The sequence below is a fragment of the Camelus dromedarius genome, chromosome 4 (assembly GCF_036321535.1).
Source record: "Camelus dromedarius isolate mCamDro1 chromosome 4, mCamDro1.pat, whole genome shotgun sequence".
NCBI classification, from domain to species: domain Eukaryota; kingdom Metazoa; phylum Chordata; class Mammalia; order Artiodactyla; family Camelidae; genus Camelus; species Camelus dromedarius.
In genome coordinates, this window is record NC_087439.1 from 44,469,386 (window position 1) to 44,490,535 (window position 21,150).

Sequence of the window (21,150 nt, forward strand, 5' to 3'; positions counted from 1 at the left end):
TATATGCTTACTGTTTTGTCTATGGTAATATCTAGCCTTACCCTTACATAATTATAGCCCAATTATCAACATTGAAATTTACATTTGAATGAAATCTACAGTACAATCTTCTGTTTTAAGAACAGATTTTTTTTTTAAATGGAGGCACTGGGGATTAAACCCAGGACTTTGTGCATGCTAAGCATGTGCTCTACCACTGAGCTACATCCCCACCCCCAATTTTCTGTTTTAAAAAGGAACTAGGAAGAAAATAGAATGGCAATTTGGTTCTGGGTTTTTCACATCAACTTTGATGACCAGAAGTCTAATGTAGGGAGAGTACTGAACAAAGAAATACTTTCATAAGTTGCCTTATTGAGGAGTGGAATGAAAGAAAAATTTGTACTGAAGAAGTGAATTTGAATGCAGATATGGTAACAGTCCCGCTAAGGCCCTGCTGACAAATGATTCCATTAACTGAACACGTAAATGGGACCATTTGACAAGGGGAGCAAGTGTTCCAACCCTGGTGCCAGGGCTACTGAAGCTGAACTCTTTTAAATTGTGTCCTCTGGAGTGGAGGATTCCAGACACATGGCAAGAACATTGGTTCTCAACAAGTAAATCAGTCAAAACACGTGATTTTTCAAAACATCTACCTGGGGAGTTAAGACAGGGCTGCAGGAGACAAGATTATTGAGTCAGCAAAACCTACTGGTGTTACAGCCTTTTCTTGGCCCTTTTCAGGTCTCTATGCCATGACCCCCAAGCGCCTGCAGCTCTCTCCACCTCTCAGTGACAGTAACTTGCAGGCAGGACCAGGTACTAATCCTGTACACCTTTCTTCCTGTGGATGTAAGTCAATGTATTAGCTCTTGAAGAAGCTTTCTATTTAAGCCTTACTCTGCTTTGTGTAATGTCAAGGGGAAGAAATATATTTGGATATTTTGGACACCCTCAATCTTTACCTGAGAAAATTTTAGTCTCGCTGTCTTATTCTTTTGGAGAAAAAAGATCCCTGTGTAATTTAAAGAGTGATAGCGCGTCTGGGCTCTACCTAGACAGATATGTTCACTCATCCACTCACTTCAGCTAAACCGTGTTTTTCAAAGGAGACATATAGCAATAAACTGGTGTATACGGAGACTGAAGCTAAACAGTCAGTGGCATTTGTACCAGCCTGTGTGCCTAAGGGGAGGGTGGTAGGCTGGCACAGGAGGGGAAGGAGGGGAAGGGAACTGAGCAGGCAGGGGGCAGGGGTTGAGGGGGTGGATATTAGCACCTGCAGCTTCAGTACACTCCATTGAGTCCCAGGATATACTAGGTCAATTGTGACCAACTTTAAAAGATCAGCTCTCTGAAGGGAGGGGCATCCTTTTTGTTCGTTTTGTTTAATGGAGGTGCTGCGAATTGAACACAGGACTTCGTGCATGTGAAGCGTGCGCTCTGCTGCTAAGCTATTTCCCTCCCCACTGGGGGCATCCTTTTGTATTCTCAGTGGTCTCAGTTCTAGATACCACTTCAGTAATATCTCCTTGACATACCTTAAAACAAATTAAGACAAAAAGCCCACCCTCCCATTTCATTAAATTGTTTTGATCTCCTTGCTCATCAGTGTTCAAAAAAAAAACAATAAAAAGAATCATTAGAGACTGATTTCCTGTACCTACTCTTTTATGAGGGAAAGAGTACTAAATCAGCAAAGGCATGTTAACAGGAAGAAAAAAACTAGAGATCACGAACAATAACCAATTCAAAATTAAATCATGAAAACCATGCACCTGGCAGTTTACAAAATGCTTTCATGTTAAATTGTTCCATCACTTAACAGTTAAAGAAGTGTTACTGATCATTTTTAGGTCTCCTCTGAAAGTCAGTACATTTTATTTACTAAAGGTTCCAAAGGAAACACGTGACCCGCAGCTTCCTGGCTTCCATTATTCATAGAAAACAGATTTAGTCATCACCCTGACATTACCATGAGGGTGACTCACAGGGCAAGGAGGGAACCTGAGGACTCCTCACATATGCAGGTACTTAGAGGCTGACAGAAACCCAGGCACCTCCACCTTAAGAGGCTCTGCGAGGTCAAGGTGACACAACACTTCCTTCCCCCAGCTCAGCGGGCAGATCAGGCAGATCATCAGATCACAGTCAGCCCAGGAAGTTCACAACAGCTTGTGTCCCAATTCATCTTAAACAAGGTAACTGATGATGGAGTTTTGTCATTTATTCCTTCATTTCTCATGTCATCTTCAAACTGTCTTGATTTTCCTCATGCTTACAGAATTAATCAAGTTGTCTTCCATGCTGTGGTCAACTGTTGCTATTGAAAAAGTGGTATGTTCGAAGGTTGCGATGGGCACTGAGTCCATCTCACCATAGAAATGATCTCACTGTCACCTGAGACCTTGCCTTGAACTTCCTCAAGTTTCTCTCTGAATGTTCTTCAGCACCTTTGAGTTACAATTAAATTTACATCTAGTTCATCTCTCTGTACCTATTCTACACTATCTGTGAATCTTACAATTAACTGGAAATTGGAGCAGGGAAGGGCTCCAAGAAGACTGGGAATCTTAGTAAAGTGTCAAATTGGAACAGGAGATTTGCTACCAACTGTTGGTCTGTTTGTCTACTTATTGTACCCATGATATCAGATGTCAGTTTAGTCAAATGTATGCATGCACACCAAACTGAGTGAGAAAGGAGCTTTCTGCTTCAGAAGGAAACGGGGAAATTCCTCAGCGCACATTTGATTCCTGGGCACAGGGATGACAACAATAAACCTGCTTCAAATGTGTACTCTCCTTTGTAGGATCCAGTGGCTGGGTGGGATTTCACCTGAAACTCCCAACATACAATGAGAAAGGGAGAAAGTCAGTGTAGTGGCTTCAAGGGCAGCCCTTGTTAAAGTCTTTATGATTCAAATGGTAGTGTGTTTTCATCTCTGAAAACACATTTTTAAATTAAAATCCAATTTAGGGTTGCACGAATAGTTTTGAAACATCCTGCTACACGTCCCCAGGGTCAGGGTTGTGCTTAATTTCTCTTGGTATCCCTTGGCATGTATTAGTGCCCTAACAATATTCTTGGCTAGATGCTGCATAAAATGAAAATTTAATGTTGTATCATCTTTGTTGTACTTCAGAGATTTGAAAAATGTGCCAGTTTTTAGAACCAAGTTCAATATTTAAATGCAAGGAAAAAAATTATCTCACACCTATCAAATGGAGAAAATGGTCTTACAACAAATGTTACTTTCTTAAGGTACTGTCTTTAAAAACTGCTTCTGTTCAAAGATAGCTGAGACTAAAAGAAATACACTAAAGATCTGAACGCACTTTCTGCATCTCTACATAGCATTCTCTCTATATTCTAAGTTTTCTTTGAAGCCTTATAACTATAAGTTAGAATAATACACAATCTATAATCTCTTCCAGTTAGCAATTTTTATCCAATGACATAAATAAAGTCACCATGGCTTTAACAATAATTCTTAACTTGTCAATACTGTCAGGAAGCATATTGGAAAAAGAAAGAAATCTAGTGGGGATTGGGAATATTATTTAATTTACTTGTTATTATGGATGTTTTGATGAATTATCATTTAAAAGTTTTGAGAGAAGGCAAAAAAAAAAAATCTAAAATAGAACTAAAAATGTAAAGCATGAATTCATCAGGTCTTCCCTATGAAAGAGCAGGCCCATCTCTGCTAAGAGACTGTCTGAATGAGTCCGCAAAGGAGGCACACCCCTCCCCACACCTCAGTGTCCCACTATACAAAACACAGGAACTTGGCGTACATTAACCAGGTTTACAGCATTAAAATGTGCAAGAGACATGCGTGTCCAGCCACACAGCAGCCAATATTAAGAAAGCTTATGCCAGAGAATCTCAAAAAGAAAATATTTTAGAAAGCTATTGCTAAGTGTTCTCTGTTTGATGTATTTTGGTAAAAACTTAGTTCTTGATTCAACTCAGATCACGACTGCAACAAACTGAAAGAAAAAAAAAGATTCTCCGGATCTTTAACAATCAGTGTGATTGACTAGTCTTTGTATTGTTTTTCCAAACAAAGCCCCTTGTGAAGTGACTTGGAAATAAAAGCAAGTCGTATGGAGGAACTATCTAGAAAGAACTCTACATTTCTTATTTTAAAAAAGTATACCTCAAGATGACATTAAAACATTGAGACTTTATTTTCCATTTTGTTTTTTTTTTTCAACTGTGTCAGTTATTTTTAAAGAGCAGATGAAGATGCATAAGAGAAGTGAAATCAAAGGATCTTATTTTAGATTGTTTTGCTAGGAAAAGAAACCCAAGAAGAGAAAATTAAAAGAAGCAGAAGTGGGCAGGGACAGCAATGGAGCTGCAGTATCTTCCCATAGCTGCAGACAAGCAGTTACTCTTAGACCTTCTGTGTGCAAATGTGAGAGAAAATTAGTTCTCCTTTTTGGTTCCTTTTGAGTCTTTATGACATGATGGTAGAGAAGTTTGATAACGTATTTTTCTTTCTTCTATTGACTGATAACATGTTCATCTCTTTCTAGTTCTGCTTTCTCTTTCTACACAGTTTAGGAGTCCAGAGATGGAAATTTTAGTTTTAGCCACTCTCTGGCAAACGAGCTTATGTATGACACCTGCCCTACTTAGCTTACAGAAGTATTCTGACAATTTAATGAGATAAATTTTATTTGAACACTTCAAAAAAATTTTAAAGTTATCCAAGTTGGAAATGTGACTTTATTATTATTAATATTATTGCTGTTGTTTTAAAAATTATTATTATTCTTTTGCCCTGATGATTCAGGCTCAAAGACTCAAAGGCTCAAAGACTCAAAGACTAATCCAGTTATCACCAGAACCCTGGCGTTCAAGTGGAAACTTCCTTCTCTTCCTCTCTTTCTTCTTTCCTTTTACATTTATTTACTTAACACCAAGTAGCACTAAGGCATAGGTGGTGTAAAGAAGTGAACGCATAGTCCAGACTCCCAGAGTCGGGTGGGAATCCAGGCGGTAGGAGCAGAGGATTAAAGAATGGACGGTAGAACTGAGTGGCTGGGTATCAGTCCCCCAAACAGCACAATCCTATCTGGAGCCAATTAACACACATTTCTGAATACGCTTTTTCATCAATTAAATGGACATAATTCAACTGTAAGGTCTGAACGAGATACATATTTATAGATCCTAGCAGAAGGCCTAGACTGTGGTACATATTCAATAGATCATAGCAGTTACTATCATTCCTACCTGACCTGGTCAACTGGGAATCCCAAGGACCTTGGGTTCCCAGGAGCAGACTCTGAACTCTAGAGTCAACTGGACACCCATTCAAAGGGCACTCCCAAAGAATCTAGAGGGGTCCAAACTCAAAAGGATCAGCCAGAATTTAGGCCTCATAAACGCTGTGCTACTTTGGTAATTTCTAAACATTTTATTTATCTAGTTTATTTTTGTTTAGGGGAGAGGTAATTAGGTTTATTTATTTACTTGTTTGTTTTAATGGAGGTACTGGGGATTGAACTCAGGACCTTGTACTTTGGTAATTTCTAAATTCACAAAAGATATCATCATAAATTTGTCTTTGTTCACTGCCTCCTAGCCTCCTGATGACAAAAAGGCAATTTAAAAAAATCATCAAAATGAATGCTTACAGCAGCAGGATAGAAGTAATGCTTATAAGTAACAAAACTTTTCTGGTAAGGCCATAAAAAATAAGCTCACATCAATGTTGCACTAGTGAGGAACCGATGACTAAGTTTCCACAGAGGTCGTTTTGCTTTCCTATTTTTTTTTTAATTGAAGCATAGTTGATTTACAATGTTGTGTCAGTTTATGGTGTACAGCATAGTGATTCAGCTATATATAAATATATACACATTCTTTTTCATTACACGTTACTACAAGCTATAAAACTTTTGAATATGGTTTCCTGTGCTATACAGTAGGAACTTGTTTATTCTGTACATAGTAGTTTGTATCTGCTAATCCCAAATTCCCCATTTATCCATTTCCACTCTCTTCCCCACCTGGTAACCATAAGTTTGCTTTCTGGGTCTGTGAGTCTCTTTCTGTTCTGTAAGTAAGTTCATATCTACATATAAATGGTGTCACATATTTGTCTTTCTCTGACTGACTTCACTTAGTATAATTTCTAGGCCCATCCAAGTTGCTGCAAATGACATTATTTCATTTCTTTTTATGGCTGAGTAGTATTTCATGGTATATAGATACTACATTTTCTTTATCCGAGTCATCTGTTGATAGACACTTAGCTTGCTTCCATGTCTTGGTTATTGTATATAGCACTGCTATGAACACTGGGGTGCATGCAGAGAAGTAGTTTTGGATGCTGGAAAGTTCTGGACTCCCAGACAAGGAGACTCTAGACCAGTGGTTCTCAATAGGTAGTGATTTTGTCCCCCAGGGGACATCTGGCAATGTCTGGCTGTCACAAATGAGGTGGGGGGAGGGGACTGGCATCTAGGTGGGAGAAGCCAGGGGTGCTGCTGAACATCCCACAACACACAGGACAGAGCCCACAATAAATAATTATCTGACCCAAAATTGCAAAAGTATTGAGGTTGAGAGACCCATGCTAAGATAGGAACAATACAGAGAGCAGCACCTCACAAAGTGAAAGCAATTGACCCTTCCATAAAGCTAAGGTTCCTCCTGTACAGCACACCTTTGGTCACCTATTTCACCAGGTACCATTCAAGGTAGAAGTCATTATATCTATTTTCCAGATAGAAGAATAGAGGCTAAGAAAATATAAGTAATTTACCCAAACGCCTTCTGATGGTAGAGGAACTGAGACTGAAACTTAACCTGCCTGATTCTGAGGCCTGGGCTCTTAACCCCTCTCTAATTGTTGGGGTGTGTGTGTGTGTGTGTGTGTGTGTCCTTAAGAAAAATCTCCACGACCAGTTGGGAGGATGTATATTTAGAATTGCACTCGCCCTCATGCACTGTGGTGTAGGGGCCACAGATCTGCTTCCCCTTCCTCCATTCTTGACGTTGATGAGCCAAGAGCCTCACAGCCCCTGGTGCTAGAAGAACTATTGCAGACCTAGGCGATTCTTGCCTCGAGCCAAGAGATTTGTACCCCTACTAAGCAGTTTGTTGTGAGATAAATTGGAAGACACAGCACAGAAGCAAACAATTCCAGCAACTAAAGTCAGTGCCCTGAGCCTCTGAACTGCTGGGACCCGGGAACCAGAGGGAGGTGACCACAGATGGCAGAGCACGATTAAGGCAGCCCTATTAGTTGCTATTACTCATTTACTTTTGGGCGGTCAATGAACCAATTGGCCATCTATCAGCTTCTGTGTACAGGTCATGTTCCCAATGACTCTGACCGAGAGCTGTTACCCAGAGGTGGCATCTTGGCTAAAATACTATTAGAGATCAAAGGTATGTGCTGGTTTGTGGCTCACTCGGTCCAATGACCTAGAGGAACGTGAACCTTAGGGATTGAAGAAAAAAGTATTTTTGGACCATCATCTCTGGGGTAGGAACAGTCTTTGCAAAACTCTAGGTCAAGGTAGGCAGTCCCCTGGACTCAGGCTGCAGGCTGGATACTAGCATCTGAAATGACCCTCAGCCCAGAGGGGTAACGAATGAGGATAACACATTTTAATGTGAGCCCATCTTTAATCATTGAAGCCTCCTCCCTGCTTGTCACTAGGGAGAAACTGGTTTGGCTAGGGAAGAAGGAGGTTGAGAGGACAGATGGAGAGAACGAGGGAAGAGGGAGTTCAACTGCTTTGGTTTGAGTTTTTGTTTTTCTCCAGTGATTATGAAGGTGAACTTCCCAAAGAGTAGAAGGCAGAAAATTTGGTGTCCAAGGTCACTAAATTTTGAAGTCCCAGGTAAGAAATAATTCTTACCTATTTTGTGCATGGAACTCAAAGCAGTCAAATGAAGACTTTTCACCAAAAAAAAAAAAAAAATTATTTTCCCTTGCCAAATTTCTAACTTTTTATCTTGAATTAATTTCAAACTTACAGAAAAGTTGAGTTGTACAACCCAGAATCCCCAAATATTAACACTGAGGGGGAGTTGTTTTTGTTTTAAATTCTATAGTGCTTCACAGCTTTCAAAAGTTCACACACATAATTTCATATAATCCTGTAATAACCCTTTTTTTCTCTTACCCATATTGCCCCTCCCCTCTTCCCCTGGTAACCACTAGTTTGTTCTCTATGCCTATCAGTCCAAATTTAACAATTTACTACATTTACATTCTCATTCTCTCTTTAGATACACACGTTTGTGGTTTTAATTAATTAATTAATTAATATACATATCCTTACTATTTTCTGAACTGTTTGAGATTAAGTTGAAGACATGGTACTACTTAATTTTTAAATACTTCAGGGTGTACTTCCTGCAAAGCAGGACATTTTCTACATGATCATAGTAAATTATCAAAATTGAGAAATTAATATTCATGCAATATCATTTATCAGATCTACAGAGCTTACTCAGATTTCTCCAGCTGACCTAAATGTTCTTTTTGACAAAAGAAAAAAATGATTTTCTGGTGCAGAATCACAAGTTGCAGTGGGTTGTCACAGCTCTTGAGTCTCCATCAGTGTGGAACAGTCCTCAGTCTTTCTTTTCCTTTATTCATGCCTTTTGTGTCTTTGAAGAGTACAGGCCACATATCGTGTAGAGGTGGAAGATGTGTTCTATGCATGATCTGCTGTCAGTCGTGCACAGAAGTGCTGCTGTGTCCTTCTCAGTGGGCCATACAAGGAGGCACATGAATGTTGGTTTGTCCCCTAACCAGGAGTGCTAATTTTTATCACCTAGTAGTGGTGTCTGTCCAATTTCTACACTGTGAAATTATTATTGCCCTCTTTTTAATTCGTACGTATTTTATGCAGAAATTCTTTGAGATTCTGTTGTTATTGTTTCTCATCAGAATTTTACCTATTAGTTTTAGAATTGCCTGAAACAATTGTTACTATGTCAGTTTCCAAATGATGATTTTCTAATTCTACCATTCCTTTTACATTTATTAGTTGGCATATTAATTCTCTTCTAAAATGAGGCAAGTGATATGCCCTCTCTAACTGAAAAGCCTGTTAAGAGGATCTCATGAGACCTATATGTAAAAGTGCAGAGCAGAATGCTTCACAAATATAAGCAACTGTTTTGCTATTTCTCCCCTAATGCTTGCCACTGGCAACAACACAGCATTTCTACTCTCTGTTCCAGGGCACATTAAACCTCATGAGTATTTGCTGTCTTTACACAATTCCCATGGGGGTTTGGATTGTAATAGAGGCTACAGAATCCACTCAGGGAATATAGTCAACATTTAGTTATTCATTAATTATTTATCAAAGCCAGGACTTGAGCAAAATACTATACTAATTGAATATATAAATACAAAATTTCCTTAAAATGTCTAAATATGAAATTTTGCTAGCTTGTTATCCCACCTCACCCTTCAAAAGTATACATTTTTAATGTATTTATATATTTGAGAAGGGAAAATCTTGCTACATGGACAATAATTTGCAACAAATCAATAATTCCTCCACAGGGAAGATCTGGGGAAACTATAGCACATTACTGAGTCATAATACTCTGAAAACTTGACTGCTTTAGAAGTAGTCATAGCTATACCATGATGATGAACTAGTTTGCCCAAACCTAACATATTTTAATATTTACCTCTGACTTATTTTTATCAATTGATAGTTCTTTTACCCTTTCTTTCTTTAGCTATAGATCTTTTGGCAGGAAGAAAGGATGAAAGCAGAGCCCAAAATTCCTTGAGAGGTGAAGATATATTAGATTAAGTTATTTTTTAACTAAAGTAATCTGTTCCTTATAAAGCAATAGAAATAAAATTGTGTGTATGCACGTGCATGAGTATGTGTGTGTGTATCATTCTATCTGTGTGTATGTTTGTCTTTCTCAAAGAAATATTTATATATATTATATATATAGAAAACAATATTTATATGCAGGAAAAAACCTGGAAGAAAATGTACCAAAATACTGAGTGAAATGTGATAAACATTACTTCCTTCTTTAATTTTTTTCTGGATTTGCTAAACTTTTTTTTTTTTTTATTACAAGCATAAGTTACTTTTATAAGCAGAAAAAAAAATGAAGATTTTTTTAATGGTGCAAAGGTAAACCCAGGAAATAATTGTAAAAAAAGAAAGTCCATATAAACTTTATAAAATTGCTCAGCCTTGCAAATGCTTTTTGAACATTGTCCATGAACAGCCATGATTTCAAAAGCATTCTTGAGGTCTGAACATTCACACAGGGCCCATCCATTGTCTCTATGAGGCACTCAAGGCCCATTTTGATTCTAAGGGTGAATCCAGGTCAAGGGAGAAGACACTGTGGATATAAGAACAAAGCGAGAAAACTTTCTGAGCCATGAGGGAAGGAGATAAGGTCTTTCTCTCATGTGATTTTCTCTGTGGCTCCTCTTCCTTCCAAGGCAGAGAGAGCCTGTATAGGCCTGGGCTGCTCCCACGTGGGATGGGACCTGCTGGTCTCCTTCCCTCAGGTTGCCCTCTGGCTGTGAGCTACAAGGCCTGAGCTGATGTGATGCTCGGACATGAGGCAGGAAGGCAAATCCCTTCCAGTTCCTGTTCACTTTCTCTTACTGGATGGCTTGCTCTTCCCCCACCATGGGTACCCACAAAGAAAGTGACAGTGTAGGCTGTCTTTGTGAATAACATTTTATTATATATGGAATTTTATATTCCAAAATAGTCTAAAGTCTTTTCCTGCGATACTTTTAATATTACACTTTCAAATTAATAGTATGCTTGTTTTCAATCATATAATTGTCTGATTTATCCATGACTGTTATTTTGCAGGCAAATTCTGTAGAATAATTAATAGAACTTTCAATTGGCATGTATACTTAAATGGTAAAGACTGTAGAATTAATACAGTATTTTTTAACATTTATTTTCAATCCAAAAATAATTGTGGTATTTCTAAATTGGTGCAGTAAGCATACATGAAATAATAACATTTCTTTAAAATAAAATTTAAAAAAAGGTGGTATACACTGAGGGGAAAATGCACGTGCAGACTCTGAAGACAGTGGAAAGGCAGCCCTCTGTCTGTTTGATTTTGGGCCAAGAATGCCTCCAGCACTGGCTAAATTAATTTCCAGGTCCTTCTGCTGCAATTATGGTCAAAGCCTCACCAATTTAAAGCATGAATTTGCTTTACTTTGTTTCTCTGTACATGTGATTGTCTTTCTCACAGGAAGCTGGTGTCCAGAGAAGACAGAATCTGAGGGTCCTTATTCTGGCCTGGGATTCTGTGTCTTTGACCATCCCTCTCTTTCTCAATCTCTCCCATTCTTCTCACCCTTTCTTGGTGAACTCATTAGTGGCCCTGAACTCTAACACGCTCTGCATTGAGCAGTAATAGTCTCAGAGTTGGGTTGAAGGATGACATTAACATGCTCAAATAAGAAAATGGAAACCAACTTGAAAATATTTTCATAGTGGCAACTGCAAAATAGTCTCCTTTTTACCCCCAGTCTCAAAATAATTTTAAAATCTGATAAATCAATTAAAACTGAATGGCATTTTCTAAAAGATTTTATTTATTCTACTCTTAAATTTCATGAAGTAGCAACAGAGAAGATTTTACCACGGTAGTCTATCTTTCAGATAGATGCATTCACACGAGATTAATGTCCTGTCAACCCAGTGACCAAAGTCAGCTTTGCCGTGGCTCCTCTCTTTCTTCCACTTACTTTCTCTATTACTTAGTTTTTGCATTGCTTTAGAGGAGTGATTTAGCACTTAAATGGCCATCTTCCCAACCAAATAAGAGTAAATGTATTTTTAACTATTTATCCAATAAAATGCATTAAAATATCTTTAGTTCATAGAGTAAATAATCCTAAAATTTATATAGAATCATAAAAGACACAGAATTGCCACAGCAATAGAGAAAAAAGAACGAAGCTTAGAGGTATGACCCTCCTAGACTTCAGATAATACTACCGAGCTACAGTAATCAAAACAGTATGGTATTGGCAGAAAAACAGACATATGGATCAATGGAGCAGAACAGGGAGCCCAGAAACAAACCCACACACCTATGGTCAATTAACCTTCTGCAAAGAGGCAAGAACATACAATGGAGAAAAGACAGTTTCTTTGGCAAGTGGTGCTAGGAAAACTGGACAACTGCATGTGAATCAATGAAGTTAAACTACTCCCTCACATTCAGACTATACACAAAAATAAACTCAAAATGTCTTAAAGATTTAAATATAAGACAGAACACCATAAATCTCCTGGAAGAAAACAGGCAAAACATTCTCTGAATAAATTGTAGCAATGGTCTCTTACGGCAGTCTATCCATGCAATAGAAATAAAAGTAAAAATTAACAAATGGTATCTAATTAAACATAAGTTTTTGCACAGCAAAGAAAACTACAAACAAAATGAAAAGACAACCTACGGCATGGGAGAAAATATTTACAAATGATGCAACTGACAAGGGTTTAGTTTCCAGAATATACAAACAGCGAATACAACTCAGTAACAAAAAAAAAATACACAATCCAATCAAAAACTGGGCAGAAGACCTTCTTTAAATAGATATTTCTCCAAAGAAGACAGCAGGTGTCCAATAGGCACATGCAAAGATGTTCAACATCACTATCAGAGAAATGCAAATCAAAACTACAATGAGATAACACCTCACACCAGTCAGAATGGCCATCATTAAAAAGTCCACAAATGCTAAATGCTGGAGAGGGTGTGGATAAAAAGGAATACTCCTACACTGTTGTTGGGAATGCATATGTGTATATACATACAATGAAGTACTACTCAGCCATAAAAGAAGAATACAATAATGCCGTTTGCTGCAACATGGATGAACCTGGAGATCATCATTCTAAGTGAAGTAAGCCAGAAAGAGAAAGAAAAACACCATATAATATCACTAATTTCAGAATAAAAAAAGGACACAAACTTATTTACAAAATAGAGACAGACTTAAAAGAAAACAAATTTACTGGTTACTAGGGGAAAGGGGGTAAGGAGGGATAAATTGGGAGTTTGGGGTTAGCAGATACAAACAACTATATATAAAATAGATTTTTTTAAAAAGGGCCTACTCTGTAGCACAGGGAACTATATTCAATATCTTGTAATAACCTATAATGAAAAAGAATATTTATATGTATAATTGGATCACTATGCTGCATACTAGAAACTACCCAATATTGTAAATCAACTATACTTCAATAAATAAATAAATAAAAATATCTTAAGTTCATCAATCCTGGGTTATAATGCCTTGATGGTTCTAATTTGAATTTTCTTTCTAATTTTGAACACTCAGGTCCCCATTGTCTTCTATTGTTCAAGAAAGAAGAGTCCCTGCCATACACAGGGAAAAAATGCTCTTTTGGGTGTTAGCCCTCCTGATCCTTTGTGCTTTGCTATGGAATTATAAAGGACAACTAAAGATTGCAGACATCACTGATAAATACATTTTCATCACTGGGTGTGACACTGGCTTTGGAAACTTGGCAGCCAGAACTTTTGATAAAAAAGGATTTCGTGTAATTGCTGCCTGTCTGACTGAATCAGGATCAACGACGTTAAAGGCAGAAACCTCAGAAAGGCTTCATACTGTGCTTCTGGACGTAACTGACCCAGAGAATGTCAAAAGGACTACCCAGTGGGTGAAAAACCAAGTTGGGGAGAAAGGTAAGTGATGTAGGGGTGAGGAGAATAGAGGGGCTGCTGAAAAATTACCAAAGCTAAACAAAATGTGTTCTAATTTTAAATAGTCTTTCAAGAAAATGTCTCCTAAATACCAACTGTGTACTGGAGAAGATAGGAGAACTCTTCAGATAGCCCGAGTAGTTCTAAGTTGCAAGCTCTCTACATGCACGAGAGACATAGCTCAGGTTATCCTCCGTCTTAAGTCCCAGTTGGTGAATTTAGAACCGAGGTGGAGGTATTGACTTTTCCTGGTCTTTTCCCGTGAAGTGCTACTCTAGCTACCAACACATTAAAGGAACTAGAGGCTAAAAGCTACAGGAGATCATGTGGGCCATCCCCAAGTTGCCACCTGGGTACCTGGGACCCACTTCTCACTATAAAACGGTTCCAGAGCTCACATATTTTCACTGGGAAAGGTAGAGAATGGTCTGAGAATCTGAGCATAGGTGTCTTAGATAATCATGGTAGAGTAGTGAGTCACTGGACCTCATTCTGCATTAGATTCTGCTAAGATGACAGCATTCTGAACTAGAAGACCTTTATTGGCTTGAATAAAGTTTGAAACATTCTCATGGATGAAGATATTTGGGTCCCCAAAGGAAAAAAACAAATGTATGTGATTTTTTTCTTTATCACCTCTTCATCATATAGTTGAGATTCTGGACCTCAAAAACAATGGTTTGATAAGGCTCCAGATATTTTTTAATGCTTGAATTCCAAATACCTTTAACAATATTAAATGTTTCCCATCATGAAATAAGCCCAAGTGAATGATTTGATTTTCTATCAAAAATAAATGTGAAGTCGATTGATGTTGCTCTTTGTTTATAGAGAAGAGTTTATAAATATTCTCTGGCTTTGCCATCAAGCATGGTAGGAAAAATAGACCAACGGACTCACATCTGAGATTAAAAAACAAGAAGTCTTGCTCAGACAGTAGAAGTATTTGACATTCAGAAACAGAAGCAGAGTGACTGTGAGATTGGCTCCAGTAACAACTTCAGCTATTTTAAGTTAGCCTCCCACCCTCTGCACTGTCACTTCCCCAAACTGTAAAGTATGTCAAAGCAGGAAGGAGTGTGACTAGAAGGAAGAAATGGCACCATTGGTGAGGCAGGGGCTGTATTTCCATCAGGATGCCCATATAAGTGCCACCTTCTACCACACCTCCTTCCCCTCCTTTCTGTTCTAGGTCTCTGGGGTCTGATCAACAATGCAGGTGTTCCTGGCGTGCTGGCACCCACCGACTGGCTGACGGTAGAGGACTACAGGGAACCTATTGAAGTGAACCTGTTTGGGCTCATCAATGTGACGCTAAATATGCTTCCCTTGGTCAAAAAAGCTCAAGGGAGGGTTATCAACGTGTCCAGCATTGGGGGTCGGCTTGCATTCAGTGGAGGGGGTTATGCTCCATCTAAGTACGCAGTAGAAGGCTTCAATGACAGCTTAAGGTAAAGCAAAAGTGGACATATTAGGAAATAATAGCTGCTAACATTTATTGAACATTTATTATGTACCAGACACTCTAGTTAGTGCTTTAAATTATTCTCAACTTACAAACGATACCACTGGAACTAAGAGAGATGAAGTAACTTGCCCAAGGTCACCCAGCTGTGAAGTGGTAAAACTGATATTTGAACCTTAATCTATCCAACTCTTTTTTCCCTTTTGCATGAGTGCATGATGTGGATAGTGGTGGTAAATTCCACTGGTAGAAGTTTTTAAAAAATGTTATGCTGAAGACTCCTGTAAAATCAGTAATTACTTCCCTAAATATTCCTGGTGGAAACATAAATTAAATTCAGAGAACGATTATTCATATAATGGTTTGCAATACACTGGCTTGCGTTAGAGAAAGGGGCACCATATTCCATTAAAACCCTGTCATCCAGTAAATGAGCAGACTTGGTTTTCCAAGGCACATGATGAAAGACCTTGCTGACCAGCCTGGGAGTGGGTTAGTCAGGTCAAGCATTGTCACACAGTGTCCCTCACCATCCCTCATTTGTGCTGCAATCTCCTCACACTCCTAGAGGGGAGATAAACTTGATCATCCAGGTCAGTCATTAGTTGATTTGCCATCAGTTACTTTGAGTGCTGAGACAAAACCTGCCCCTAACCCAAAGGCTTGTCAATGTAATGAGACAGTATAGTTTAGGGAGAACACTGGACTGGGGTGTGTCCACCCAGATCCCTGTCCTATTCTGCCACTAAACCAGTCCTCACTTCACAACCCTGAACTTCAGTTTTCTCATCTGCAAACTGGGAGGGTAAAACAAGATGCTCTTTCCAATGCACCCAATTCTGTGATTCCATGAAGAGTCATAAGTGAACATCCTCTAGATAAGCCAACATTAAACATTTTTGACGGGTTCTTTTCACAGGCGAGACATGAAAGCTTTTGGTGTGCACGTTGCATGCATCGAACCAGGACTGTTCAAGACAGATTTGTCAGATCCAGTAAAGATGACTGAAAAAAAACTCACCATTTGGAAGCATCTGTCTTCAGATGTCAAACAACAATATGGAGAAGGTTACATTGAAAAAAGTGAGTTTCTGGGTGGACCCAGGGTCCTCTGGGATTCACTGTCTCAGGCAGCTTGAAAGAGACTCAAACACAAATCCAAAAATAAGATTCTTATGGTAATATACCAATAGAGATCTCAAATGTGGATCAGAGATCTCTGTTAATTCCACTGTCATCTCTTGGGCCTCTGAGGGTTTATATACATTTACCGAGCATTTACTAAGTGTCAAGTTTTATACTAAATGCCTTAAGAATTACATCATTTATTCCTCAAAAGAATTATAGTAGTGAGCAGAAGCTTGGAAAGGTGAAACATCCCACCCAAGTTTATACAGCTCCTCCTGGCCATGGTCTGGACTGGAGCCCATTGTCATTACTTCTACACAAACCTCCTCTTTTTGGTAAACACCCACTACTCATTAAACATTGTTCAAGGATTTATGGAGGTTACAAAATATAAAGACTCAGACTCTGACCATTTACTAGCTTATAATCTAGTTGACAACAAAAATAACCAGATGAAACTGAACAATAAGACTACACAGCATGTAAGAAAATTAATTCTTTGCTTCTTGACACAACCCAACAGCCCAGAAGGGGTGCCAGATAGTGCAATCTCTAATTGTCCAAGAAATTAGCAAAGGATAAAAGCATTCCTGGCTAAGAAGCATTTATGGGTCAAGTCAGGCTTGAATAAGGCCTAAAGGACAAGAAGAAACTATTTGGGTGGAAACTTTCTGGAGCAGGAATGCATGGGGGGGGGGTGGAGATGGAAGAAGAAGTAACGTAAGTCAGACTGAGTCAGGGACAGAAGAATAATAATAAAGATTAGCAAATGATGACTAACACATAGTGAACATTGACTATGCACTTGTCGCCATTCTAAGTGCTTTACACTTAGACTCTTTCTCTTAAAATGCCCAGTCTTACAGAAATAGAGGCACAGAGATGTAACTTGCCCAACATTGTGCAACTAGTAAGTGAAGAGCTACATTTGAGCCCAGAAACCTGACTTTGCCGTCTATTCTTAGGCCCCACACTGTCACGTGAACAAGGCATTGAGGAAGTGTTTGAACTTCCTGTACCAGGGCTCCACCTCCACATCAGACTTCCTGGCCTTGTTAAGGTTTACCTGATATTCCCCCTGCTTTGCATCAAACAGGGCCCCACCTAACTTTGTGTCACTCTAACCTCCGCTGTGATCTTGCCTTTTCATCAGTGGGCTTGGTAAGACAGCCAACCATAGCAAGGTTCAAGGCCAGGAGCTTTCAAGGTGGAGCCAAGAGCCCAGTCAGATCCCCTGAGGGGAGGTTTTTAGAATGATAGACTTCCCCAACCACCCCACCACACATGCACACACGTGCACACTCATGCATACATATGTATATATCAACCAGAACATCTAGTTTGACAAACCTCCCAGTGCTGACGTGTCACTACATATTTGGTTACAATCACTGCCATTAAATGCTCTGTTTCTCATTTACTTCCTGACTTTGGAGGCTCTACGTAGGTTCAGAAACAAAATCTCTCATTTACAAGAGCTTTCTCTGTTTGACACTGCCATCGATACTCTCTAAATGCCTATGAATATATATCATCAACTTCCACCAAAAAATTATTTTTGACTTGAGCCCTGGGTCAGGTGTCCTATCTCAGAATTACCAAAGGCTTGGAGCCCAGTTTTGCACTGGTTACTCTTATTAGAGTTTTCCAAGTCAGGACTTCGAAATCAGCCAGCCTCCCAGTTCCAAAGAAAACCACAAATTCAAGCTTACATTTCTTTATTTCCCAGGCTGTAGTAGTAGGAGTTTAAAACAGCCCCAAAGACTTAGGAGATAACCTCAGTTAAGCTTTTTGAACAACTTGTGGCCACAGGGGCCTGAAGTTGAAAGAAAGATTTAACATAGTAGATTTTCCCTTGAGAAGACACAACTCAAGGCACATTTTAAGAGCTTGGAGGAATGTTCCAAGCCATCACCAATCTATAAAGTACCTGCCTTTTTAAAGGTGTCTTACCTCATTTCCCAAACACTCCACTGGCCTGAGAACCAGGATGCCTTTAGCTTCCTGAGTCAAGGGTTTAGGGGATGATTCTCTCTTTATTCACTGGATTACAGGGGTACATGGCATACGTGGGCACATACACACATGCACATGTGTGCACATTTCCTATAAACACAGTACTCCCTTAAAACAAACCCAGAATCAAACTATTAACTTCCTGGATTCATGAGCCTCGGAGACCTTATGAAGTATCTTTCCCTCATTGCTTTAAAGTACTGCTTCTCACAGACTCACAGACATAGAAAACAAACTTAAGGTAACAAGGAGAGGGGGAAGCAGGAGGGAGAGATAAATTGGGAGTTTGGGATTTGCAGATACACTCTACTATATATAAAACAGATAAATAAAAAATAGATAAATAACAAGATCCTAATGTATAGCACAGGGAACTATACTCTATATCTTGTAGTAACCTGTAATGGAAAAGAATATATGTATGTATATGTGTGTGTATAACTGAATCACTATGCTGTACACCAGACACTAACACAATTTTGTAAACTGATTATACTTCAATTAAAAAAAATAGTGATTCTCAAAGTTTGATCCCTGGACCAGTGCTATCAGCATCATCTGGACACCTGGCAGAAACACAGATTCCTGGGTCCCACTTCGCACTTAGTCAGAAACTGGAGGTGGGATCTGGGTTTTAACAAGCCCTGTAAGAGATTCTGCTGCTCATTCAAGTTTGAGAGCCAGCTGTCTAAAGAAAGCACTGCTGGATCCTTTTCTGAGGAATAGATAGAAACCTATTACAATAGGACCCAGTTATAATCGCAAATTCAAAATAAATTCCCACATAAAATGCCAGCGTGATAAAGATGGAAAAAAATAACAAAATAAATTCATGTACATGCATTCTCCCCCTCACAACCTAGCCTCACACACCCCTGTTCCCTTCTCCCACAGATTAAATGTGCTTTTGTCTCTTTTTACAGGTCTAGACAAACTGAAAGGCACTACATCCTTTGTGAACATGGACCTGTCCCTGGTGGTGGAGTGCATGGACCATGCTCTCACAAGTCTCTTCCCTAAAACCCATTATACTGTTGGAAAAGATGCCAAAACTTTCTGGATACCTCTGTCTCATATGCCAGCAGTTTTGCAAGACTTTTTATTGTTGAAACAGAAAGCAGAGCTGGCTAATCCCAAGGCAGTGTGACTCAGTTGACCACAAATGCCTGCCCCGGGCTGTGAGATTGGCTGATTTCAAGGGCACATCTCCTTCTCCAGCTCATTCTTTACCTAATCCAATTTGAATTATCATTTAGATTATGCTTCTTTAGGTAAATAAAGGGATAATACCATCACTGGTGATGTCCCAGGGTCTCTTCTCAAGCTTTTTTGGAAAAGATGAGCACGGATGGGACCTGCCCAATATTTAGGCTTTGCCTGCTTGGTATGATTATGAGGGAAATGGAAAGGCTTTCCCATCCAAAATGATCTCCACCACTGACTGCCTTTGCCTTCTTATCAAAATATTAAGAGATAAGTAGAATACTTTCATAAGTGGATTAGATGTGTTATCTCGATGAGCATAAGTTTTCTGAAGGACTGGAACTCATCAGCTCTGTAAGCTTTAATGGGGGCAGGAAAAGGAAGGGTGATGAGGCATTATGGGACTGGTATAAGCCCAGGGGCTGCAGAAAAACACTAGGTAAGACTGCAAGTAGGAGGAAAGGAAAAGAGGAAAAGGAGTAAGAGGACTAGGGAAAAAAAAAAAAAGAAGAAAACAGGTATAAACATGGAGGTAGGGAGAATCCAAGATAAGCCTGCCTATTCTAGAGGGAGCGTTGGAGTATGGACGGCCTCTTCAAGGCCACTGTGAGCACTGATGCCCACACAGCTGTCTGTGGAAGGGCAGTCACAACAGAGTAACCAGTCATCGCAAAAAATGAAACATGTAGAGCGTGTATGTTTATTCTGGTGATTGTAAATACAACAAGACATAGACTGTCATACAACCTGGGACTGTCATACAACCATAGACATACACACCTGAGATGGTTGGAAGCCCCATGAAAATACAGAGCTAAATTAACAGAGTCTTTTACCTACAGTTACAGTGAGAGCAGGTCTGCTCCTTGTTCATAGCATGCTTCTAACTGGATTGACCCTGGGCCCACACTCCATCCAAAAACATTTCCCTAAACGGATGCTTCCCCAGATTCCAGCACCTGGGATGACTCACAGAGACTGGTTAAATATTTACATGAAAAAGCCCAAAGTGTCAAAATTTAACATTTTTGCAGAATAATATAGGGTGAAAGAGCCGGAGAAATTATCTAGTGCACACACACACACACACACACACACACACACGCCCAACTTGTGAAGAAAACATTTAATATCTGCTGCTTGAAACCATTCTATTCTATTCATTTTCATTTACTTTTCTGGAAACATCTGCCTATGAGGTGATTTCCTTCTTTCACATTTACAACATACTGATGAATTTGGAAAATCAAACTTCCAGTGTTGTCAGTCCACCTGAACATATATTTCATTATTTTGAGGGAAGATACACTCATCCATTTTGCATAAAACTGAGGAAAATCACAGCAAGAATCAGACAGAAAAATTCTCAGGCAAAGTTCTCTAAACTTTAGTCATTACCTGCCTGTGAACTCATCTCCATCTTGGCCTTAGCCTGAGAGACAGCCACGTGTAGGCCTCTGATTTCTTCTAGTTGCAGTTAACCACCTATGGGTTAGATGACTTGTCCTCGGAGCTGAAGTTCACTGACATTGTTTACAGGGGTTCCTCCATCTTCCCTTGAATTTCTAGATGTTGGCTTCATTTCATGGCTGTAAAAA

At 39.2% G+C, this 21,150-nt stretch overlaps 1 protein-coding gene across 1 annotated transcript; it reads left to right on the forward strand.

Annotated features, from left to right (window-relative positions):
• The first annotated feature begins 1,936 nt into the window (after positions 1-1,936).
• DHRS9 (dehydrogenase/reductase 9) lies at positions 1,937-20,104 on the forward strand. The gene is made up of 5 exons (XM_010982481.3): positions 1,937-2,183; positions 13,352-13,722; positions 14,933-15,191; positions 16,125-16,288; positions 19,273-20,104. Exons 2-5 carry the CDS (start codon positions 13,410-13,412, stop codon positions 19,494-19,496), a joined length of 960 nt encoding a protein of 319 aa, XP_010980783.1. The 5' UTR covers positions 1,937-2,183; positions 13,352-13,409; the 3' UTR covers positions 19,497-20,104.
• The last annotated feature ends 1,046 nt before the right edge of the window (positions 20,105-21,150 follow it).

Excerpts from the sequence above, each read along its gene's own strand:
- DHRS9 (XM_010982481.3), top strand. The coding sequence starts at position 13,410 with ATGCTCTTTTGGGTGTTAGCCCTCCTGATCCTTTGTGCTTTGCTATGG. Across the intron at positions 13,723-14,932 it reads AAACCAAGTTGGGGAGAAAG|GTCTCTGGGGTCTGATCAAC; the intron begins GTAAGTGATGTA and ends TTTCTGTTCTAG. Across the intron at positions 15,192-16,124 it reads GGCTTCAATGACAGCTTAAG|GCGAGACATGAAAGCTTTTG; the intron begins GTAAAGCAAAAG and ends TTCTTTTCACAG.